The following is a 25550-nucleotide window of genomic DNA, read 5'->3' as shown; positions in this document are numbered from 1 at the left end:
CTATCTTTCCTTGACGTGGCCATTGGTGAGATGGGTTCTGTCGTTCAGTGGCTCAGACCCGTTCCTCTGGATGCAATTGTAGCTTGTGACATTGGTGAAATATGTGATCCTGTTTTTCTCCTTTCCCCTAATATTTTCTCTTTCTTCATCCATGTCACTCTCTTCTGTGTCACTTCTCATGTCTTTTTCCATCTACAGAAATAAGAAGCAATACAAACATAGAAGCCTGCACAAGAAGCAATGCTAGCTGAGCCACAGGCTAATCATTCATCCGCTACTTCAGCCACTTGCCTTTGGCACACAGTTCTACAATGTCCCTTCACCTTTAACATCACCTTTAGAAACAGATTCTCGGTCTCTTTGATTTCAGTCTCAGTGGGATCCTAGCTGTGATCCTGATAAACGTTAGGAATTACTACACACGTTGAGAAGCAGCACCAAACCAGTCCAGGACTGAGGACAACTGTGTAAGACTGAGGCAATCCACATCGCTGCTTTGGGCATCAGCATGTGGAAAGATGAGGGGAGGCAGTTAATCAAGCTCGTACATTTTCCCAAAGGGACAAGGAGATAGCTTCTGACCACACTTGGCCTGGGTGGCTGCAGGCTGAGCACACTGCTTTGGACAGTCTGAAAGCGTATGCTTTCAAACAAACCCATGGCTCAACACAAGGCCACTCAATTCTGATTACATTCAGTTTTATGTTCGAGTTTTTCATTGACTGAAATCTGTAATCCACTGCTGTAACTATTTAATCCATTGCCTTAAAAGGAAGGCAAAGATAAAATGACAGTTTAGAAAAAGCAGCCCAGCACTTGCTGGCTTCCCAGGCTGTTTCTACTCTGCAATATACGATGACAGACTTGGGAACAAATTCACGGTGTCACACTCCTTGTTGGAAAGAGTGCTCGGAGGCAAAGCAGCAAAGCCCTCCTGTGACTGGAGCTTTGGAAAGTGCTCAGCGGCATGTCAGTTGCTGCATGGACACCTGTAGTTTCCATTTACTCTCTTCTTATGCAGCTACCTCTCGGATCATATTAAGAAGTCTATTTGGTCTGATGCTCTTTCTAGAGATTGCTACACCCAAATGCACACAGGATTTGTAAGAACCTAAACTTGCACTGAATTCAAACTGCCTCCAAGGACAACACGAGCAGGAGATGCTATCTTCCGTGAAAAACCTGGATCCCACGTAATTTGGGAACCGGCAGTTCAGGAATTATGCCGGCGTCTTGATCTGCAGCATGAGGACAAATAGTAATCAATATTCCTGAGTTTATCTATTCATGGCCATAGAACGTGGCTGAGGCTGTAAACCCAGCAAGATTCACAAAGGAACTATACAGCTGCAGGAATTACAATCATGTATCTCAGGTTGCCTGTACGAGGGAATCAAACTCTTACTTCAGGATCTATGCTGAATTCCAATTTCTGGGGATTAGGGGACATCATCTGAGAAGGAGGTGCAGATAATCCTGCAGCCAAAGAGGAAAATTGTGGAGATCAGAAAGGCCCATGAGAAGAATGTGAACTTCTGACTGGAGTGAGAATTTCATGTCTCTCAAATGAGAATATCCTGTATTCTTGCTGATAATGGCTTTAAGCTAGTAAATATCGTCATTGAAACAGATCTGTTTAGGATGATTTTTCTTACTATTCACTGCTCAATATGGAAAGCTCTCAAATATATTTTTGCATCAAATATGGTAGATGATTTTTAGACAAAATTGGAAAAATTCTGGATATGCTTCAGTATTTTTCTCCCTGATGGTTCATTTCTTTCTTACAAGGCTATTTATTACCTCCTAATTTTACACTGTAATAACTGCAAGTGTAATTCAGCCCACACTAGAATTAAGAAAATAAAAAGGCATCTTCAGTTACATCTTAATTTTCTGCCCTGTGAAGTTTCTACTGCCTAATTTGCAAGTAATTTGCTCTGTGCTACCTTAAGGGAAAGCCGATAAAGAAAGCAGGGACGATATTGATGAAGATGAGCCTTTAATGCTTGTTCTCAGTTCCCGTAAGACAGAATTCCCAGTTGGATACAAATAAAGCAACTCATCCTGGGCTATGAGGTCAACTCCCACAAGGCACTGATGTGTTACTCCTGGACTGTGTCCTTGGCATGTGGTCAATCTAATGCCATTAGGTCTTTGGTTTTGGGAAGAATTTCTTGCTGAGCAGCAGTTTGGTCTCACAGGAAATACTACAGGCTACAGTCAGAAAGAGTGGGATGAATTTCACTAAAGTTTATACAGCTGCATCTCAGACATTCATCTAGGGTTCCTCTATGACTGACAGAGATGAACAGCACTACTTGGGTACAATCTTGAACGGATTATGCTTTGGGCATGCCTGTTTACTGCCTCAAAGAGAGTCCAGACAGCTAGTTTATATAGAAAGATCTACTCTGTAGACATGTACAGCACCGTAAGACAATCCACACAAAACAGGTATTAATGATCTGGATGATGGGGCAGTGTACCCCAGACAAGTTTGCTCAAGACACAAAACCAGAGGAGAGGCTGATATGCCAGAGGACCGTTCTGCCATCTAGAAGGACCTTGACAGGCTGGAAACGCAGGCTGACAGGAACCTTGTGAAGTTCAGCAAGGGCAAATCCTGCACCTGGGGAGGAATAACCCCAGGCACCAGTACATGCTGGGGCCTGAACAGCTTTTCTAAGAAAAACCTGAAGGTCCTGGCAGACACCAAGTTGAACACAAGCCAGCAATGTGCCCTTGCCCCTCCTGGTCTGTATTAGGAAGAGTGTTACCAGCAGGTCGAGCAAGGTGATCCTTCCCCTCTACTCAGCACTGGTGAGGCCACAGCTGGAGTGTCGTATCCAGTTCTGGGCTGGGCAGTGCAAGAGAGACATGGACATACTGGAGAGTGTCCAGTGATGGACTTCAAAGATGATGATGGGGCTGGAACACATCACCTATGAGGAAAGGCTGAGAGAGCTGGGAAGGCTCAGAGGGATGTTATCAATGTATATTAATACCTGAAGGGAAGGTGTAAAAAAAGATGGAGCCAGGCTCTTCTCCGTAGTGCCAAGTGACAGGACAAGAGGCAATGGGCACAAACTGAAACACAGGAGGTTCCTTCTGAACATCAGGAAACACTTTTTTACTGAGAAGGTGATCAAGAACCAGCACAGGGTGCCCAGATAGATTGTGGAGTCTCCAACCTTGGAGATATTTAAAAGCTGTCTGGACATGGTCCTGCGCAACCTACTCTAGGCGACCTTGCTTGAGCCAGGGAATATGGACAAGACTTCCAGAGGTATCTTCCAACCTCAGCCATTCTGTGATTCTGTGATCTTGGTAATACTGTCATAAAAATTTCTCTACTATAAGGGAAGTACCTTTGCACTGGCCTCTCAAATCATGACAACTTTCCCTGCCTTGATTTCTTAGTTTTGTTACAAATGCAAATCATACTGGACCAGGTGTTGGGATCCTTACTCAGATGTTATCGGCTTTGTTCATGGAAATCTCCCCTGGAGTCCAATCCACATTTTTCTTGAATACACGCATCAGAAGTGGATGCAATATTGTAGTGACTCATAAAAATGTTACTAAAAACTTTACCATCCCCTGCGCTCCCAAGCAGTCTAGGTGGACCCTCCCTCCCCATGTGATGTACAGGGGACTACAAACTGATCCATACCGTGCCCTGGAGGATGAACTTGTAGACCATGTGAATAATTAGGGAGGACCAGAAGACATGGAGCAGCTGCAGAATTATCAGGAGAGCATTCACGAAGTAGTATCCAAAGAAGGGTTGGAATATCTCCATGGAGTAATAGTAGGTGTTATAGAGCACTCTGCAAAGAGAGGGAATTGTAGTGGAGAGAAAGTGTGTTATTAGTAGGGCTATCATTAAGCCCCAGAAAGCTTTAGTCACAGAGGAAGTTTCAGGTCAGTTACCTCCCTCACATACATAACACATGTAAGCCAACTCTCATTTTCCCAGCAGAAATAAGCAGGGTAAAGCCAGAGGTCGAGGACTCCTCCTCTGCAGTATACTTCAGGACTTTAAGACTACTCTATGAACTCCAAGGCAGACCACCCCAGTTTACCCCAAAGTAGCTACAACAGCCACGTGGCACTCTGGCCTGTGCAAAGGGCAGGGACATACGCTCAAGGACTGAAAAGCAAAGCCTTTAGCAAAAGATTCAGCACTCAGCTGAATTAGCCTGTCTCTCATTTCTCTTGAGTGCAGCAGACTCACGTGTAGGGGAAAATGACCAGGCGGCTGATGAGGAAAACAGCTGAGAAGATCATAAAGAGGCTGTCACAAGTTTTTTTCCACTTCATGTAATTGAATATCTTGGTTGGCTGGAAGGAGAAAGAACAATAAAACAGCAGGCCAAGACAGTGCATCTGCACATGCTTCAAGAGGAACCACGCCTCTTCCTGGCTCTCTGCAGGGCACCCTAGGGCAGGTCAGAAAAATCAGCATTGAGTTACCTGTGAAACACCATGATGGTTGGCCCACACTGTACTAGACCAAAAGACGCCCTTCGGCTGAAGAGCACCATCGCTAACTACACTTTGCCTGGCATGTAAGTGGTGGAGCTCACCTCTAGGAAGCAATCAGAAGCATCGTGAATCACCATCACCAGCGTACCAATGCGGATGTAATTTGCACAGTACGAGAAACTGATCAGGAAGATGGTTGCAGCATGATGGACCACCTGCTCCTTGAAATCCTGATGAGAAAGCGGACAGCAGAGAATAAAATACATAATGCACCTGCTGCCCTGGTTAAAGCATGCCTTCTGCAAGTAGCAATGAAATCCCTCTAACCAATGACTAAGAAATGTCCCACTATAAGGTCTTGCCCATGTAACTCTTTTACCAAACACATTCCAGAAATGCAGGCACTTAAGTGACCCAGGAATGAAGAGTTTATGGTGTAAACTGAGGATCTTACAACAAGGAACACTCTCTCCCTCCACCAGTAACGGTCTGATGATGGTGCAAATCAGAAGACAGAAGAATAAGAGCCAGTGATTCAGTACAGACAAATTCAACATAAAGCAAGCTTCCTTTCAGCCACAGAACAGTGCCCATACCCACCTCTGCTCTGTGCCCCTGCGCATGCCTACCGGTTTGCACAACCATCTCGTACCCCCAGGCTTGCTGATGGAGACTCACAAATCCCATTTACTTGTAAGGGTATATTCGCAGCCTCCATACACGTGTATGCCCATGTAACCATGCACACCCTGCCTGTCGGGGCACGGGCACCTAGGCACACATGCAGCTTAGCTGGCAGCGAATCATCTCTTTTCCTTCCTCTATGATCAGCGTAGCCTAGAAGAGCCCCAGAAGAGCAAGTTTTAACTTTGGATTCTAAGTTTGGATTGAGAACTCTGCAGTAGTTTGCACCTTTCTGTGTCAGGGTTTGTGGTCTCCCAGAGGAGCAGGAAGCCAGTGACTGGGAATGGAAATTCCTGGGAATGAACAAGGACAGAGTCCTCCCAAACCTCAGACTAGCACTATACATGTACTCTTGGAGATCACCCTCCCAATTGTTCGGCTTGGGTCCTGCTTGTGCTTGATTCTTCCCTGAGGCTGCCACTCACCTTCCTCTTCACATCAAAGGGCAGGGTGAAGACCAATGACCAGTAGAAGGAGAGCTCCAGCAGGTAGTACCAGAACAGGGAGGGCTGGAGAGGCTGTGAGAGAGGGAAACAGTGAAATACTCATCAGATAAAGCACAGCAAGGGCTGGAAGTACAGACTCCTTCCTAGGCAAAAGAGTATCAGACAACCAAACCAACAAAACTGGTTCTTGCAGCTTCAGGGGGAAAGACTTCAATTGAACAACGTGGTTACCTACTAAATGTCATCTGTGCTGAGGCAAAAGCAAACAGCAGGGAAAATTCCTCTTTGCCACACCACGTGGAACATTTAGGGAACCACTGGGATTTTTAGGATTTCTTCAGCACTGTGCAGATTCCTGAGCAGTCGGTATAGAGCTTTAAAAACTACGTAAACGATTTCACTGTGACAAAATAGGTAAGTAGTAGCTGAATAAATCATTCCCTTTTGGGGATTCAAGGACACGCTTCAGACACCTTATATTCTATCATAAAATTTTTCAGTTTAATCAAACTAACAGGAGCAAAGTGCAATCCTAGTGTGAACAATAATTTGCTGCCTTCTGGGTAATCCTTCTGGGGTTTTACAGCTGGAAAACTAAAAGCTTAGACACACTCGGCAAGATATGTGCTATTTAACAAGTGATTTTTCACTGTTGTGGCACTATATGGCACCATTAAACCTGAACCTATTTGATAAAAAACCCCTCCTATGACTAAAGTGGCTTTGCAACTACCATTTCTAAAGAATCATGGAGTATGATGTTTCCAAACACAAACTTATCTGATCTGGGCTTTCTCTACCCAAAGTGTTGATTTATAGCTTTCACAGATTTTAGTTTGTTTTCCTTTGTAGCACCAGTGATTGGCCACAAGAGGAAGCACAGCTAGATGCACTGGTGCTACTGGGCGGGGGTGGCAGAATTATTCACATCTCCCAGGCTGGTATGTACTGTTCACACTGTGGAGGTTATCCCAACAGGAACTCTGGATCAGAAGGGTTTTTTTTCCCCCACAGATAAGATTATTTAGGAGAACTGGCATTTCTTTTGTTATTGTCTGTAGCACAGGTCATGGTCTGTTTAGTAGAAATTCTATTTATTACATTCTTTGTTCCTGCTAATACACAGGCTCGTCCTTGACCTTTCTAGCTCTCTGCCAGTGGGACATTGCTAGCGCTGGTTTTGGTCTTTTCTGTTTGTTAGAGATGTTGGGAAGTGCGCGTATTTGGTTTACATGGCAAGGTTTTGGTAGCGAGAGGGCTGTAATAAGATGCCAGAAGCTGCCCCATGTCCAACAGAACCAGTTCCAGACAGCTGCAAGACAGACCCACCACTGGCCAAAGCTGAGCCCATCAGTCATGGTGTTAGCACCTCTGTGACAGCCTATTTAAGAAGGGGTAAAAACTGCTGTGCGACATCATCTGGGAGAGAGGAGTGAAAATATGACAGGAACAGCTCTGCAGACACCAAGGTCAGTGAAGAACAAGGAGGAGGAGGTGCTCCAGGTGCAGGAGCAGAGATTCCCATGCAGGACCCCATGTCAGAAGAGGCAGATGTGATCCTGTGGAAAGCCTGTGCTGGAGCAGACTCCTGGCAGGACCTGTGACCTTGTAGAGAGGATCCCATGCTGGAGCAGGTCTTCTGTCAGGTATTATGACCCCATGGGGGACCCACGCTGGAGCAGTCTGCTCCTGAAGTACTGCATCCCCTTGCAAGGGCCCACAGTGGACAGGTTCATGGAGGACTTCTCCTGCAAGTGGGACCCTACACTGGAGCAGGTGAAGAGTGTGAGGAGGAAGGAGCATCAGAGTCAACGCGTGATGAACTGACCACAACCCCCATTCCCTATCCTCCTGTGCTGCTCAGGGGGCAGGAGGTAGAGAGGTCAGGAGTGAAGCTGACACCGGGAAGAATGGAGGGGTGGGGGGAAGGCATTTTTAGACTTGTTCTTACTTTTACTATCCTAGTCTGATTTGATTGGCAATAAATTAAATTAATTTCCCCAAGACAAGTCTGTTTTGCCTGTGATGGTAATTGGTAAGGGGTTTCCCTGCCCTTACCTCAACCCATGAGCCCTTTGTCCTGTTTTCTGCCCCCTGTCCCGTTGAGGAGGGGGGAGACATGAGCGGCTTGGTGGGCACCTAGTGTCCAGCCAGGGTCAACCCACCCCAGGGTGCTGTTACGAGGGCTTGGATTGTTTCTGAAAAGGCATGTACTCCAAATGCACAGAACAGGACATAAGGATCTGAGTGATCCTTTTAGTCTCACATTCCTATTCCAGCACCACCCGTCTGTATGGTTTGACTTTTACACCAAACTACAGATTTGCCCCTAAAATTTCTGCCTTTGAGCAGTGGCGGATCACTTGCAGACGCAGCTTGAAAGACACTACCTCATTCGTCACTCGTTTGTTCTGTTTCCTGTGGCTCACGTTGTTAAAATTGTGCATTACAGTTCCCTTTATGGGTATGCAACTTCAACGTACAGTCACGGGGTTTTGCTCTAACTGACTGCTGGATCAAAAAGCCCTGGAACACAGGCAGTCTTCTCTTTGGGTTAGTACTGGGATCACATTCCCTTCAGCCTCCTCTTCAATTAATGAAAAACTATTTCCTACACAGGAAATTCTAGCACTGTAAAATCCTGTGCATGGTAGCTCCTGACATGATAATGCAGGAGATTACTATCCTGCTAGAAACACTTACCAGCTGCTCTCATAGGACAGAGAAACCTCTTCCAAAGATGGAATCAGATTTTTCACTTTAATGAAATTTAGCTCTCTTTACTGTGTCTGCTGTGGCATCCACAGCAGGGGGGTATAGCAAGGCTTCTGCTATAGAACAGACAACAGTTGTCTTCTCTAGAGAATTCAGGGCACATAAAAACATACAGGGAAAGGCAGAGCATGCAATGGATCCTGTGCTCAGTGGTGAAGCCCCATTCTAACTCTTTCAATTTCTCAAGTTATAGGAGTAGGAATAGCAAGGGAGGCAGCTGGGCAAAAAAGGACCTGGCTTTTGGTTGCTATCTTTGCTCCTTGTGTTGATGAACAGGGTGCAGATTTTGTGCTTAGCCGGGAATTTTCATTGAGGTTATTCTAGTCTGGGCTGGTAAGAGATGTACACTTTCCAACCCACTGGATAGCTTCTCACAGTGCTGTTGTGAAAAAACTCAGAATGTACATTGCAAAACTGTAAGACAGCATCCTCCCAACCTAATGGGACTGATGCTGTACTGCTACTGACCATACTGCCAGTTCCACTGGGAAGCAAACTCCTTGGGGAGCTCTGTGGACATGATTCTTCAGTACAGCTGAAATACATAGCATTCAGACCATGTCCTCTGCTCCACTGAAGTCTCCACCACTTCTCCTCAGGCAACATAACCTTCTCTGGCCTCAGTCTCTTCTAAACACTAAACAACCTTGCAGCATTCCCATTTTTCAGTTTCGTGGCTCACCTGGTCAGAAGTCTCACTTTCCCTTTATTTCTGCAGTCTCCTGCTTTCCTGACTCATCCTCTGTTGTGTTTAGATTACACCAGATACAAAGGCGCTCTCCCTTGAGGAGGATCTGGCTTTGAATACTTAGGGCTCATGACTGAATTTAATTCAGTGCTCTCTCTCTTATCACTAATATAAGCCGATTTTCAAAAGGTATCGAAAGACAATACATGATTTATAACAGCAATTTTCCCTCTTGCATGACTCACCTGTTGAGGATATCCTGTCCAGCACTCTCTATGGTCCCAAAGCCAAGGCTTCTGGAGAGAAAATGCAACATGAACGTGAGAATGCCAGAGGAATTTGTCTCTTATCAACTCACTCCTTTAGTTTGTTACTGCTACAGACTTTGTTGTGCTTTGTTACAGGTAGAGCTAGTCGCACTGCCTGGAATTCAGTTGCCAAGTGACTGCCACTACAAGAACTTGCAGTTGTGCTGAAATTTCACAAGCTGTTTAGCCCAGTTCCAAACAAAATGGCTCAGGGAAGATTTCTACCAACTTGTTGCAGCCTTCTACAAGTTTGGGGTGGTTGTGGTTATGTTTTTAATATATTAAAATATTCTTACAAGTATTTTGTTAAGAATCTCTGTGGTTTGGACAACAATACTTAAACGTGTTAAGAATGCTGAAAATTTGCGTGTCAGGAATGTGGTTTTTCCTCTAACAGTGAGGATCATGCCGCAGTCTGCTAAGTAATGAACCTCTGAAAAGATCGTCCTTTGTTCACACTTCATGTAAAATTGGTAAGTTTAGAACTTTGTGCTTCTGAACTTTCATAGAAACGTGGCAACTGAAGTCCCCAAAAGTTCTGCCTGCATGGAGCATGCTCTGGTCCAGGTTTGATGAGAGCAAGCATTTCCTAGAACATACAGTGATGGAACAGATTCTATGCCACATCTGTAAGGGTAGTTTTCTCTAACAGTCCTAAAGGCTCCAGTTTATCAGAGCTAGGAGCAAGAAGGCAACATTTCTTCTTCTCACACTGAGCATCTGCTAATGTACGAGCCACTCAGAAGGGAAGCAGCAAGCAGGGGTTTTTACGATCAGTTGTACTTATGTGTAGACAGTCTCCTGCTGGCTGGGAGTAGGATTTACAGCAAATACAAGTACAGAACCAGGAGATGTGAAAGAATCAGAGAGGACAAAGCAAAAGCTCTGAAGCAACTATGGCACACCGTGTTACCTAAACTAGAAAGGAACCCCAGATCCCTGAATTTCATTATTCCTCTCAGCCAATAAGGCTATTTTCTGGTGGGCTACTGTGAGATAACTTTCCATTGCTACATGCTATTTCACTGACTCACGGGGCAGAGGTTTTTTGCCAGAAGTCTAAAGCTACCAATATAGAATTTAAACATTTGCTTTTTTCTAAAGAAAGAAGGGTGTTTCACAAAGGCAAATGCATGGTAAAATACTTACAAAGTAAACATGCAAAAGTCAGGAAGTGTCACATGCAAACATGCCCTGTCACATTAATCCTTCTTTTTAATGTAGTTGTTTTGGTACAATTTTAGATAACAGAATAACATGCTATTTGCTACAGGATCTAGAGGTGCTGTCTGTAGGACAGATGCCTTCTTTTTTCATGAAAACTGGAAGACGTGTACTGAATAAAGAAAAGACCTTCAGAAAAAGTGAAGACGATCTTTCATTCCTAGAATGGTCAGATAATGTGCAGAAGAACAGGATTTTACCCCTTCTCTTGCCGCAGGGTTTTGTACTATGCTAAGCAGGTCATCCATAGCAAACTTTCAAAGCTGGCCTCAAAGAATAGCCTTGTACTTTGATGTACAGATCCACAAAACACTGCAGTTAGGATTTAGATACTTTCAATCCTCTGCCAGCTCATCCTGTAATACGCATATGCCTAGAGTACCTTAAATTCTGACTTGAAATTCAGTGTCAGTTCAAAAGTTCTTCACTTCTTACAATGAGAAGTTACGAGCATAGTTTGTGCCTGCTGTCTTGGGATTTGCAGGTTTCCCATTACTTAACCCCTCAGATGGTACTGGTGTAGACTTTTGCAAAGCTCACTTAGGGAACAGGATTCAGCAAAAGAGCCACGGGAACCTTTAAAACACAGCCAGAGGATGACCAGCGCCCCTGGTGCCAGTCTAGTGAACACAGCTCCGTGATTAGAGCATACATGTAGCTTCCATTACCTCTTCTGCCTGTTGAGGCAGTTCAGTTCGTACCTCCTTATTCATCAAATCAGAGAAAAGGCAGAGGCATGAGCCTGAACCAATCACACCTTGGGTAAGTAAAAGAAAATTAATAAATCAAACAATTAAATTGCAGTCTATGCTCCAAAGGAAGCCTGAGTTTTTTATCTTAAACAGTTATTGGATACAAGACACAAAACAGGCCCTGCAGCTTCCATCTCAGGTAAGTTTTCCATCTCTGACCCCACAGAAATGTGGGGGTTTTTCTGGGTTTTTTTGGTGTGTTTTTTTTTTTTTTTTTTAAACACAATCCCAATTGTCTTCTGCTTTGCCAGAAGAGAAAACCTCTTGGTTTTGAGCTGGAGTTTTTAAAATAAGCACGGTCCAATATGTTTGTGGTCTCATTAGTGAGCTGTGCAGAGGATATGCACTGACCTGGTGGGAAAACCTCTATAGGAAGGTCTGAAAGGACACATTTGACAACAAAATATGCCACTCTTGCAGGCACCGGGTAGGTAGAACAGCAGGTGGCACTGGTTGTGTACTCACATCGTACAGGACAGCAAGTCCAGTGAAGAAAGAAATGATGTAAAATGTAAACCTCCAGCTACAAACAAACAAAACAAAGTATGTTAGGATCCCCTTCATTAACCACCAAGCTGCACTTTGTGTATCAATCACACTCATTCAAGGTATGACACTATTAAGGTAAAGACATACATTAATATGCTCGAGGTTTGCCGAGATCAAAACAGGAGTGGCTCTTTACATGTACTAGCACACTCAACAGACTTCAAAGAGAAATTCTGCTTTAGAGTTGGCAGAAAATATGGGAATCCCACTGACTCCCGAGTATCACCCAGATAAACATCCCAAACCCTCCCAGCAGATGCATAGGTAAAAGTCAAACAACGCCAATGTCTCTCCTAGACTTTTGGAGATTAGGCATGCTAAATTCATTATCATGTAAAATAATTAATTACTGTCATGTCTGGTCTCAGTCAGGAGCTGGTAATGATTTATCCACATTAAACTCACACAGAAGTACATATAAAATATTTGCCATGTTCAGTGGACAGAGGCAGGTCACACTGAATATAACACATATAGTAGGGAATGAGGGGAATTTCACCCCAACAGAATAAACAACTTAAGAGACTAAACACAAGAAATCTTCAAAGGAGCAAAACTGTCTAAACCAGTCCTTTAATTTCCAAAAATCTGCATAGCAAATGAGAAGTAAGTACATTTTGGGAGAGACTCCAGCAAAGAAACCCCCAGGACCTCAAAGACACACATAAACTGTACAAAGCTACTACCTCACACTGGAAAGACATTCTTTCTAGAGACTGCAAATGGTGACAGAGGGCAGGTGGAAGGATACCATCCTAGGTGAGCTGATTCAGAGAAGAATCGACTGTTTACTATTTACTGTTACTATGTACTGCAAGTCAGCTGAGTGGTTAGATTTCATCTTGATAGAAGCAGATTAAGCATGGTTGTTTACAACCCTTTGCCTATGGATTTTGCAAACATTTCTAACTGCAACTATCTGGAATATTATAAATAAATTATACACGTCTTTTTTTTTCTTTTTCAATTACGGTTTTTAGGCAGGCGTTTTGAATTAGAGGTTGAGTGCTAAATGGAGCATGAGGTGATTAGCTCAAAGTTGATGTCTACCCTATCGATACGCACTTTTAGACAGATGAATAGCACTGCCGGTATTTAATGATTTCTTTTATCTCTACGGCTTTCCTGAGAGAATCTACTTCCTTACATGAACAACAGAGCAGCGACTAGTAAGTAAAGCATTTCAATCAAGCTCAGGAGACTCCTCCTTTACTGTGGAAAGCTTAGCCAGGACTAACATTCACAGAACTGGCTGACATGAGATTTATTTTATGCCTCCGCATAAGGAGGATTTTCACACAGGTGTTTCCAAGAAGAATTTTACTCTTTGGAAAACACAAGCTTTCACATAGGACCCTTTTTCTGCCATTAGAAGAGTGTGCTGGTTTTTGACTTTCAGGATGATGAAGCAGGCTGACAGCAGAATACAATCTAGCCCACTGCTCATGACTTTTGAAAGCAACAGACTGCAAACAGCTGCAGAAAAGATGTAGCAGAAGGAATCAGCTTGCAGTGAAGCAAAGGGAAGCCATGGGAAAGGCAACAGATAGGCTGTTTTGGAGGGACCGAAACAGCAGCAAAGCAGCAAGAAGCATTAAGATGCAAACCAGTAAGGAGTTCTTCAGGTAAATTGTGTTTCAAAGCAGAAAGCCAGTCTTCCAAAGTCAGAAACAGAGACTATATAAGGAGTAAAGGTGAGACAGGAGTAAAAGTAGACTTGGGAGTGAAAATAAAGGGGGAAAGCCAGGAACGTTTCAATAACAGAGGAGCAACAGAATTGCAGAAGAATCAGGTAGGGCAAGGAAGACCCAGGATGCTCTCTGCATAGGGATGGTGGGCAGGCTGGGATGCAGCGGAGCTGGGAGGCTCTCTGCGTAGGGGTGGTGGGCAGCCTGGGAGGCAGTGAGCTGCCTGCAGAGCTCAGCTCCAGTGAAAGGCTCCTGCTGCTCACGGCTTGTGCTCCCTCTCACCAGGCCTCGCAAAACTTCTTCGACAGGCTGGGTCGGTCTGTGTTCCTCCGGCGCCGGAACCACCTCTCCACCTTCCTCACCGGCAAGTCGCACTGCTTGGCTAAACTGATCAGCTCACCCTGGAAAACAGTTGAGGCAGCAGGGTTCAGATCCAGGTTCGAAGGTCAGATGGGACAATATGGGCATCTCACCTGACTCTCCACAGAGCCTAGCTGGAGTCTCCTGGCAGGCCCAAATCTGTTCAGGCTAAGGCCTCTTTCAGAAAGTTATCTGTTCTTAGTGTAAAGACCTCAGAGAGTAGAAAATCTTTCCATTGCCCCCATAAGCAACAGTTATTAATGCTAAATGTTGAAACTTTAATTTTTTTATATGAAATTCCCCAGTTTCAACTTTCAAACTCTGGCCTTGTCTCCTCACAGGAGTTTATCATCGAATCACTTCCTCACCCTGTCCCTTAAATCTGTCACTCTAAGAATGATTTACTGCAGCTTAAATAATTTTTCTACACTGAATCTTGTCATGCCTTTCAGCATTCTGATGCAGTATCAGCCAATAACCTGACTGATGTCATGAGCAGAAGCAACACCATCTTCCTATCAGATATTCTCCTGTTGTGGTAAACCTGTTAGGGATAATTTTTCAATACATTACCCAGAGAAATCCTGCAATTACCTTCCTCCTTGTCCTTAGGCTCTTAAGAGTTTAGCACGCAATGTGAAAAAAGTTTGTCATGTTTTATATTCCTTGTGGAAGTGTCACCATGGATAACCTTATTTTTTAAGTAAAGCAATAGTTTTTCATGGAGTGCATTGACCTTAGTGGTATCATATGAGAGCTACTTAACATAGTGTGAGCATGTTGTACAAAAGTATGTTCATTACCCATAGTGTGAGCATGTTGTACAAAAGTATGTTCATTATCCATTTTCAGATGTGTTTCTTTCCACTCTTAGTGACTCCCGTTCTTGTGGTGGAGACAAATGCAGATGCGGATTTATATTCTCCAACTGCTCCATAACGTGGAAATCCTTCCAAGGAGAAGGCTGCTGAGAACAGTAAAAGCTCATCTTGTCTTGGACAATTAAAAGCTGACTCATAAGCAGGTGTTCGAGAGCTCATGGGAGAGGGAGGAAGCTAGAAGACTGGCTGAGGTGTAACCAGTGAACAGAGAGGGTAAGGCAGCAGCCTGTTGCACCATTCTTGTTCCACGTCACACTGCTGTCAGGAGTCTTGTGGTGAGGATTCACTCAGATATCACAGATTCAGTGCAATGTGGGTGCAGGGAGAGCTGTGGGGAAAACCTGCTTGCAAAGCTAGGCCTGGAGTTAGATCTCTGCGACAGGAGTAGTTTTACTGAGAAATGTGTGGATTTTGCAAACAGGCAAGAGGAAGGTCAGGGACCACCACACTGCCAAGTGTTCCTTCCCACTGCTGGGGAAAGGCTGGCTGCACCACCCAGATGAATGCCTGCATTTTTATTTTAGCCTCCATTCTTATGAGCGTGAGTTCAAGGCAGCTGATGTGACAGGGATTAAATAATATATAAAAAGAAGCCATCACAGAATGCCTGGGGTTAGAAGGGACCTCTGGAGGTCATCTGATTCAACCCCCCCCGCTCAAATAGAACTACCTAGAGTTGGTCACCCAGGACCATATCCAGACGGCTTTTGAGTATCCCCAAGGATGGAGAATCCATAACCTCTCTGGGCAACCTGTTTCAGTGCCTGGTCACCCTCACAGTAAGAAAGTGTTTCATGATGTTCAGACCCAGGCAGAGCCTCCTGTGTTTCAGTTTGTGCCACGTATATAAAGCAAACACAATGACAACTCCTGTTACTTCTTACTTCCTTTGGGAGAACAGTTTCCTGTCCATACAATCATAGAATGGTTTGGGTTGGAAGGGACTTTAAAGACTACCTGGTTCCAACCCCCCTGCCGTGGGCAGGGACACCTTCCACCAGATCAGGTTGCTCCCAGCCCCATCCAGCCTGGCCTTGAGCACTGCCAGGGAGGGGGCAGCCACAGCCTCTCTGGGCAGCCTGTGCCAGGGCCTCACCACCCTCACAGTAAAGAATTTCTTCCTGACATCTAATCTAAATCTGCCCCACTTCACTTTGAAACTGTTAGCCCTCATCCTATCACTACACCTCCTGATCAAGAGTCCCTCCCCACCTTTCCTGTAGGCCCCCTTGAAGCACTGGAAGGCCACTACAAGGTCTCCCCAGAGCCTTCTCTTCTCCAGGCTGAACACCCCCAACTCTCTCAGCCTGTCCTCACAGGGGAGGTGCTCCAGCCCCTGAGCACCTTTGTGGCCTCCTCTGGACCCACTCGAGCAGGCCCATGTCTATCTTGTGCTGGGGACCCCAGAGCTGAACGCAGTACTACAGGTGGGGTCTCACCAGAGCAAAGGGGGACAATCCCCTCCCTCCACCTGCTGGCCACACTTCTCTTGATGCAGCCCAGGGTGCGACTGGCTTTCTGGGCTGCGAGCACACATTGCTGGCTCAGATTCAGTTTTTCATCCACCAACTCCTCCAAGCCCTTCCTCCGGCAGCTGCTCTCAATCCACCCATCGCCCAGCCTGTGTTTGTGCTTGGGATTTCCCCGACCCAGGTGCAGGACCTTGCACTTGGCCTTGTTGAACTTCATGAGTTTCACACAGGCCCACCTCTCCAGCCTGTCAAGATCCCTCTGGATGGCCTCCCTTCCCTTCAGCATGTCAGCTGCATCACACAGCTTGGTGTCGTTGGCAAACTTGGTGAGGGTGCACTCAATCCCACTGTCCATATCGCTGATAAAGATCTTAAACAGCACTAGTCCCAACAGCGACCCTTGAGGGTCACGACATGTCCCTGGTCTCCACTTGGACATGGAGCCGTTGACCACAACTCTTTCAGCGTGACCATCCAGCCAATTTCTTATCCACCAAGAGGTTCATCTGTCAAATCCATTTCTCTCCAATTTAGAGACAAGGATGTTGTAGAAGTTTGGGACTAAAATTTTTTGAATGCTACCTATAGAAATTTGCTACTCCCACGTGTTCAGAAGCAGAATTGATAGCTGATGGCATTTACATAGTGACCCCTGTGCCTGGCTGGTCTCAGGTGGCCAGTGCTACAGTGGTTCCTGCTGCTTTGTTGAGCTTCCAAATGAGTGGCATTACCAAACTTCAGGGTTCCAAATGTGAATTTATTTGGCTAAAGTCATAAGGTCTAAATCTAGAGGAAAGGAAGAAAAGACTCACCTCTGCAGGGTTCTTGCAGCACGTACTGTAGAATGTTTCCAGCACGGGGTTGGGCTGAGCTTTTGGTCTCTGCTTGTCTCTCACACCCAGTTTGCTACTGAGGGGCAGGGCTATGGCTCTGCAAAAGAAAAGATAAAGGTTCAGCCAAAAACAGAACAGTGATTTCTGATGTTGCAGCATTGTTAAAACATGACGTAGTACATAACAGCTGCCTTACACATTTTGACTCTAAGTACAGGTATCAAGTCAAGCTAATAGGATAGATGAAGAAACTGAGAAGTAAAAAACCAAATTTACAGCAGAAACAGTGGGACTTGTATTCTACCGTCCTGAGCTCTGTGCTCCAATATCCAAAATTACATGAAGTTTGGCAATGCTATATCCTGCTTTGTCAACTTTTGAATCCACTGTGCTTGAGTGTCCAGGATTATAGCATGAAGGTCAGGCTTGCAGACAGCCATGATACCTATCATTGGTCTCCTGCTTGCTTGCAGCTTATTCAGAGTACCACATTGATGATAAGGCATAAATTTTGTTCACTGCTCAATCTAGAGCACTGAACAGACAAGGCATCCACTTGAACTAAAGGTCTGGCTTAGGATCAAGAGGAAGGCTCTATCTGATGTGTGGTATTAATGCAGAAGAAACATCCTGCTGAAACAGGAGGCCCCTTGATCTTTACTGGAGTACCTTACTTCCATTTTTCCTAACGCAAGTCAAACATCAGTTGTAAAATAAGCATATAGCAACTAGAAACCTAGTCACAAGGAATGGATGCTTACACTAGCTGTGCATCTTCAGTCTTTCATTGTGAAACAATGTAAATAAAAAAATCTGCATAAATAGAAGAAAGTTACCAAGAGGTGACAAAACTGGGCATACAATTGCTGTGCTCAACAATTCAACTCCTCCACTACACTATTCTCTTCCTCAGCAACAGGCTCAATCAATGGTGTGAAGTGAGGTCCTGCACAGACACTGTGCAAACAGGAAACTTGGCAAATCAGTGTTCAAAAAAAGGCCCAAATTAACCACATTCTCTTTGAATTTCTGGACAATTAGTTGTTCCTTATTAATCATTGTCTTTTACACACTGCCACTGGCATGCAGTTAGTCTCATTAGAAGAAAGAGTAGACTGTCTGCCTAGAAGCGCTTTTCAGCACTGTTGCTGACAACAAACACACAAAATATCTGGAAAACCTGATCTCTGCATTTTGGAGTAAAAGTTTTTTGCTTAAGGTGCTAACAGCTTCCCTGAACTGTTATTCAGTTATCAACTGTAAATTGGTGTGGAGGGTAGTCACGAGCTGGTGAATACCACACAGAGGAAGCGAGTGCTGAGATCCAAGCCTGCTCTGCCTGGTAAGTCTTCATGCTGTTCAGGCAGGTCCCCTGATCAGTTATCCCTAATGATTCAGACACGGAACAACATTTCTTTCTTTTCCTCTTTTTTTTATTTTACTTCACAGCAAAAAAGCTGTGGAAGCTACTTCACTATGTAGGTGTTTAAAAGATGTTTCACTTAAAAATAGTATGGGATATATTTATGACTGATTATATGGTGTGGTTGCCTGTGGTCTCTTACAGCCTATACTCCACATGTGCATGTGTTTAGCAACTATTCGAGATCAAGCATCCCTCCAGAAGGGTCTTTTGGAAGTTTTGTTTTCAAGAACCCATTTCTTAATTTAATTAGCAGGTATCAAAAGTAATTTTATAAACAGACCACCTACCTAAGGAATGTGGTAACTTCTGTTACATGAAGGCATAAAATACAGAATGGTTCCACATTTTGCTCACTCATGTAACAGCTGATTTCCACCGCCAGCTGACTGGCCTGTGTATCAGTCGCTCTTTTTCAACATTTCCGGGAAATTCCTTTGGCACCACTGGCTGCAGGAACGTTCAAAGATGTACCACAACCAATAAAAAGGACACAATTTCTACCATGAGAGAAGGGGTAAGGGTGCTTACTAGCTACTTTCCAACAAGATACATGGTTATCGCAAAAGCTATGTGTAAGCGTTGTTTTGTTTCAGTGAAATTCAGCTGCACCCTGGCATTGCTGCAATAGGCAGACTGCTGCACGGCAGAGGAATACAGCCATCACTGGGAATTTTTTTTTTTTAAGCTCTGATTGCTCTTACAATTACATCTTATGATTTGTTTAATATCAAGGGTGTTCACAGTGATGTTGGACCAGAGGCCCCGCGCTAAGAACAGTGACATGGTATTTCAATGATACCTGTAACTACACTGAAACTGAGAAAAGGCTTACCTCAAGATCTTCACTAGGTCTTGGTTTTTATATTAAGCAGTGTCTTGAAGTGGGACTCATCTTTTTTAAAGGTAGGTCATTCAACACAAGCTTCTCTGAAGAGGAAGATGTAATCAAGTTCTGTTGTTGCAGAACAACCTTATTGCAGCTTCTTATCAGTACCCATCAGGAACCAAAAGGCCTGAAACTTTCCAGATGCATTAAAAGGAAAGAATGTTTCTGCCAGGTGTCAGGGCAGCTAGCCAACAAGTTTTTTACTGAAAAACTATTTAAATTATCCTGACCGATTTCTAAATTTTGTTTAATCCCTGTCTTCTCTCTCTTTCCTCCTGGTTTGTTATGGTCTTGGCATTAAATCTTACTATAACAGAAACAAGCCAGTTGGAGTTGACGAAGACAGGGTGTAATTAACCAAAGTTGCAATTACTTTCTTGTTGAGGTTTTGAGTTTAACCATGAATTATGGGACCAATCCTACTTTTATGAACATCATTGGGAAATCAAGGACTGAAATTCTTCCTAAGGAATGTTTGTACATGTTGGATGTATGCTGACCCAGTTTTCAGTTAAATCTTGTCCAAGCACAACCCCAAGAGGGTGATGCTTGTACTGATTTCAACATCACAGATTCATCATCTTGGTTGCAGGTATGGTCTCATCATTGCAGTTTATCAGCTCTCTGGAAGACAGGAGGAGAAAGCCTAAGGACTAAACCGTACTACACTCCATAGCTAGGTGAGGCAAGGTACAGCCAGTGAGATGATTCTCATTTCAAGCCTACTTCTTCATCCATCAGTGAGCTTCCCTCACTTCACTGCTTACATGGGAAAGTTCACCCTAAAGCATTTTATTCAGCAATCACCAAAAAACAAACTGTCTTGTGCAAAACCCGCTGAAGTTGAAACTAAATGGTTTAATCATTAAGCGGCATAAATTGATACTCCCCCACCCTGCAAAAGTGGGCTACATGCCTTCTGCAGAGGCTTTCAGAGTTAGCATGAGATACAAGAAATAATTTAACTTCAGAGGGGTTGGGGGTCTTCTTCTCCCACAAATGTTTTTGAATTTATAAGGCTGCCACTCAGCAAATATCTTCTAATAAGAAATGCAGACCCAGTGACAGCAGCAGCCAGAATTTCCATTCTCCGAACTGCACAATCTCTTTTAGCCTCATGCTTTCCTTTGGCAGAGGGCTATCCCTTGTGCTTCTGGAATAGTCTCTACCTTCTCTTGCTCACAGGAGAATACTTCACATCAAAGTTAAACTGACTGTTCTGTTTGATATAAGATCTCAAGTCACTACAGTGCTACTGTCCAAACTGAGTCAAGTCAGTTCACAGTTTTCAATTAAGTGCTACATGTCCCACATCTTTGCACAAAAATCCTGCCTGTGGGACCTCACAGGAAGTTGTTTTCAGATCCTTCCTGATTACTGATGAACAACAAAAGTCTCTGTGCAAAATGAATTTCAGAAAGATACATTTCAAAATAAAATACTTGAAAAGGGCATCATCATCTATCTTTCTTCTGGTTCTGAGTTGGAGTACCTGTTCCCTGCAGATCAACAGTATCCCCCTCTTTCAATGTACAACACCTGGCTCACACACTGTCACAATGCTCCTATGAGGATATCTAATCTTTCCGATCAAAATCTCTTTGGATCCAAATTCAGTGACGTTGGCTTTCAGTTCCCCAACATCCCAAAATCACTGGTCAAATCCAAAATCAGACGATTAAATTGTATGTAAATTCTTTTTTCAACTTTCTTCTTTACTATCCCTCAAAGCATTTCAGATTCCACATTTTCCTAACCATACAGGCAAGAAACCCTTTGCAACAGAAGCTGCGATTCTCTCAGAATCATAGTACTGCAATAATTTGATTTTTACGGAAAAGGATCTCAAATATTATAGAAACAGAAGAGAAGCCGACATCCCTTCTTGCAGGCATATATCCGGGGAAAAGTTCTGCTAAGGTATACAGGCACTTAAACTTGGGCTCCAAGTTACGGGTGCAGGACATATCTCCTACTCACAAGTACAATCTGGAAACATCAAAGGAAGGGGAGAGGCTCCCAGCTTCTAGGTCCTCTCTTCTGTCAAGACATCATTACCTGCCTCCCCCTGCCCCTGCTTCAGTATTGCGGCAAAGATTAGGAGCACTGAAGCAGTGACAAGCTTTCTGCTCTCCAGCACTGAATATCCCTTTTTCCCACCTTCCCCAGAGCAAACTGGCTCACAGAAGAGTTGCTTCACCAAAGTGTGACCTGTTTCTTCTCCCCGAGGGCTACACCCACAACCTCCTCAGATCTCCCAGGCCCCACCCAGCTACCGCATGTCCTCTTCTCACAGCCACCATCTAATCCACAAAATAACTGGTCGTTAAAAGGATGTCACAGTTTCAGTTTCTCCCAGCTTAGCTAGCATGTGCCAAGGAGAGGAAAATGCATGCTCAAGGAAGCAGAGGTCTTTCCCAAGTTTAATCTCCAAACCAAGAACACGGAATCATTGGCCCAAGCACAGTGGCTGATGCAGATGCTGAATGAGGCATTTCAGAAAATCCTCTGGGCTTCTCCTGCCTCTTAGTATTTTCCCAGAGTTCTGACATGGATAAATGACACAAACACATTACAGCATTTCTGAAATCCTAGAGCAGGCACCACCAGGAACACAGAGCATATCTAGAGGAAAAAAAAAACGCTTCGCACCTGATGCACAGTTGCAGGTAATGGGTGAGGGTAGAATAAATTGCCAGAGGCCAAGCTAAAGCCACTAAATCCAAGCCTGTATTCTACTTATATACACTCATTTTGACCCACAGACCAGATCTATAAAGCTACAAAGTCAAGGGTGAAGAATGAGAAATAACACACACATCCTTCCAGTCTTCAATTCTTAAACTTTGTGCAAATTATTTCAAACAGGGCTAGTACCACCACACACAAGGTAATGGAACAACAGAGTGCTTGATTCATATCTCTCATTCACTAGAGGAAGCTTTCTTCTCTAGTTTCAGGATGAACTCAACAAGAAACAGTAATGAATAAGAATGAGAAATTGTCATGCTGAAATAAAACACTGCAGAGAGCTAGGACGAACAAGAATACAGCTCAGAACAGTGGTTTGTAAATTACATAGGTAAGACAGTAGTATGATTACAGGTTTCCTGAACCTGTAAAATGAGCTTGTGATACTATCTTTTTTTAAGGGTGTGACAAGAAGTTTTTATTTAATGAAGACTGTGAATCAAAACAGCTTTAAAATTAGTAAGTAGGACCAGGCCAGTGAAAACTCTCCCAGCTGAGACAGCACTTTGACGGGAAAGAAAAAAGTATTTTTACCTGGCCATCGGCATCTTAAAACAGATGGAAAAGACACTTAGATTGACTAGGAGCAGTGTGGCAGGAGGAAAGGGAATAAAGGGACAGAGTCCTAGAAGCACAGAATCGATGCCGAAAGGGATCTCTGGAGATCATCCAGCCCACCTCTGCTGCTCAAGCAGGGTCAGCTGCAGCAGGCTGCGGAGGGCTGTGTCCAGCTGGTTTCAAGTGTCTCCACAGATGGAGAATCCATCTCCCTCTGGGGAACCTGTTCCAATGTTTGACCACCCTCACAGTAAAAAAAGCATTTTCTTATGCTCAGATGGAGTATCACACATTTCTGTTTGTGCCCATTGCCTCTTGTCCTGTCACTGGGTACCACTGAGAAGTTTGGCTCCTTCTTCTTCCTGTTTTGTGTCTTGTACTGGACAGTTCTAGAACTGGACAGTCCCAGTCAATGCAGGACATGGGGGCTAATCCCCAGCTTCACACTGCAAATGCGTCCAAGTCACTGACTAACACTGCCTACCTGAAGGATGTCTTGCAGATCAGCAAGGAGGATGTGAGTCACTTGTATTTTAATAGTTACCTACAGTACCTTGGTTCCCACATCAGTGGAGGTAACCAAGATGCCTATGTCCCCAGGAAAGTCCAGGATAAAAATCTATGGAATTTATGGAATGCACACTAAATTTATTGTTTAGAAAGAAGAGTTTTGGATTCCAATTTGGTACCATCATAAAATGAATATTTGAAGATTCATTCATGCATTTGTGTTTATGTAAAAATACTGGCTATAATTTTATTATTATTATGAAAAACATTCTCACAGCAGAGCTCTGAATCGCTTCAACTTATATAAACTTTTCCAAGCTGTCCTTGTATCACAGAGAATCTGAAGAAGAATTTCTAGCCTACAGAGGTCTGCTTCCGTTTTCTTGTGCCACCACATTTTTAAATAAGATGACAAAACCATTTAAATTGTCTTTTCCCCCCCTCTTTCTAAGCTTAAAACCACTGTACATTTGACTGAATTATTTCAAAATGTTATGTCTTCGATCAGCAACTAGGAATAGGGATTTTTCAATCCAGTGAAGACCACTTTGAAGAGTATTCAAAACCATGAAAAGGGACTTATTCTGCAGTCTTACTCTGCAGTCTTGATAACGGCTGACACTATGGTAAATCTCAGTTATCCAAGAGCAAATCACATTGTGTTGCAGACTACATTAACTATTGACTAAACTGCATAAAGCAACAGTACCAGCTCAAGACCTTTATGAAGCTGAGTTGGTGACGCTGCAGGATTTCTAGCTATGCCTTTGCCATAACCCCCAAATTTTCTGTGCTGAAGAGTAATATGCAAAATGCTCAAATGGCTCTGGCCAGAAAGAAGCTACAAGTATCTCTACATAGCACTCCCAAGGAAATGACACTCCTGAACCCAGAGCAGTGGTCAGTGAAATGCACAGATCTGTGTGACTATGCGGTGCTGATTCTGAGGTCAGATGACTCAGCCCAATCTAACACATCTTATTCAGGCTTGTCTGTCAGGTGCAAAACCCCAGATTCCCATCTCCCAAGATAAAGGAGACTTAACTGTATTTGGGTAGCCTAAACACGATTTCTGCTGCACTCAACCCAGAAACAGCAAGTAATGTGCAACAGAACACAAAACAGTGCGTCTGCCTTCTAAACCACAAGCACAAACCTTATCTAGGGCCTACCTGTTTTACATGTGGGAAGTTACATTGCTTATAATCAGACCTTTAAGGGTAGGGTTTGTGTTCTGTATTCAAAACACTTCTTTAGCCAGTACGCAGGGCTGAAAAGAGCTGAAAAATGTACCTCAGCATACTTTATGACTTGGAGTTTCTGTGGACCTCTTCAGTCAAACATTGGCAAGCTTTTGGACCCAAACTAACAGCATTATCCCTAAAAAACCCCAAACAGTACTAAATAACTAACTTACCTTTCAAAGGCACATCGAATGACAACCAAGATTAAAGCAAAAGGGATACTGAGCAGGAGATCATGAGGCTTAGGGTAACGGATGTCTTCAGACTCTTGCATGTCCTCCCAGGTGATTCCTGGGGGCAGCCAGAACTCATGCTGCCACAGCCACTCATTCAGAGAGTGTGCCATCCTGGAAGAGAGAGAGACAGAATAAACCAAGGACAGCCTAGCACACAGCAAACCTGACAGCACAAGCCAGTAAAGCAAGGGAAGGATTACACCCTCACTGAGGTTGCACCTGTCTGTGAAAGCAGAAGTGCGGAACACATCAGGGCCCAAGGAACTGATAACCTGCTTGCAGATTTTTATCAGGTGCTTAGTGACTGCTGACTCTTGGCACAGAACCAAAAAATGGCTAAAATGGAGATAAGTGCCTCAGTTCAACAGAACATAGTGTCATTCTCAGCAAGATGCATCAGAAAGTTTGAATTTTAACAGTGGAGCTTCTCAGGTTCATAGGTTCCTTTCTATAGGACTAACAGCTTGGTACCAGGAAGATGCAGCAAGTCTGATCCAGGGCTGGCTGCCAGCTGTCCTTTTATATGTACATATCCTTACTTTTTAAGTCTTTGATCTTTTGTATTTATTTGTTTCTGTTTACACACTGCAATTCCACTGTGTGCATGTGTGCATATGTATGCATTATAATTAATACTACTCTGAGACTTCACCTTTTAAAAAAAAAAAAATCTATCTTCTGCTTTAAATGATTAAGAAAAGTACTTGTGATAAGTAGTAAGGTGGATTCTTAATGTAATTTTAAAGGCCATGCCTGAAGGTGGGATTTACATACATGATCAGAGAATT

General features: G+C 43.8%; 1 protein-coding gene across 1 annotated transcript; it reads right to left on the bottom strand.

Annotated features, from left to right (window-relative positions):
* On the bottom strand, nt 1–24872 carry LOC104344419 (ceramide synthase 4). The gene is made up of 10 exons (XM_009948546.2): nt 24700–24872; nt 17131–17248; nt 13888–14006; nt 11834–11891; nt 9330–9380; nt 5601–5693; nt 4593–4721; nt 4241–4347; nt 3677–3833; nt 1–192 (listed from the first exon to the last, which is right to left on the bottom strand). The coding sequence occupies exons 1-10, from the start codon at nt 24870–24872 to the stop codon at nt 1–3; spliced, it is 1197 nt and encodes a 398-aa protein (XP_009946848.1).
* Nucleotides 24873–25550: the final 678 nt, after the last annotated feature.

This window comes from Leptosomus discolor, chromosome 24, assembly GCF_034619465.1.
Source record: "Leptosomus discolor isolate bLepDis1 chromosome 24, bLepDis1.hap2, whole genome shotgun sequence".
NCBI lineage: Eukaryota > Metazoa > Chordata > Aves > Leptosomiformes > Leptosomidae > Leptosomus > Leptosomus discolor.
Note: the sequence above shows the minus strand (reverse complement) of the source record. Positions and strands in the feature narration are given on the sequence as shown.

Excerpts from the sequence above, each read along its gene's own strand:
- LOC104344419 (XM_009948546.2), bottom strand. The coding sequence starts at position 24,872 with ATGGCACACTCTCTGAATGAGTGGCTGTGGCAGCATGAGTTCTGGCTG. Across the intron at positions 4,722-5,600 it reads CCTTTGATGTGAAGAGGAAG|GATTTCAAGGAGCAGGTGGT; the intron begins GTGAGTGGCAGC and ends CTTTCTCATCAG. Across the intron at positions 193-3,676 it reads AGTTCATCCTCCAGGGCACG|ATGGAAAAAGACATGAGAAG; the intron begins GTATGGATCAGT and ends TTATTTCTGTAG.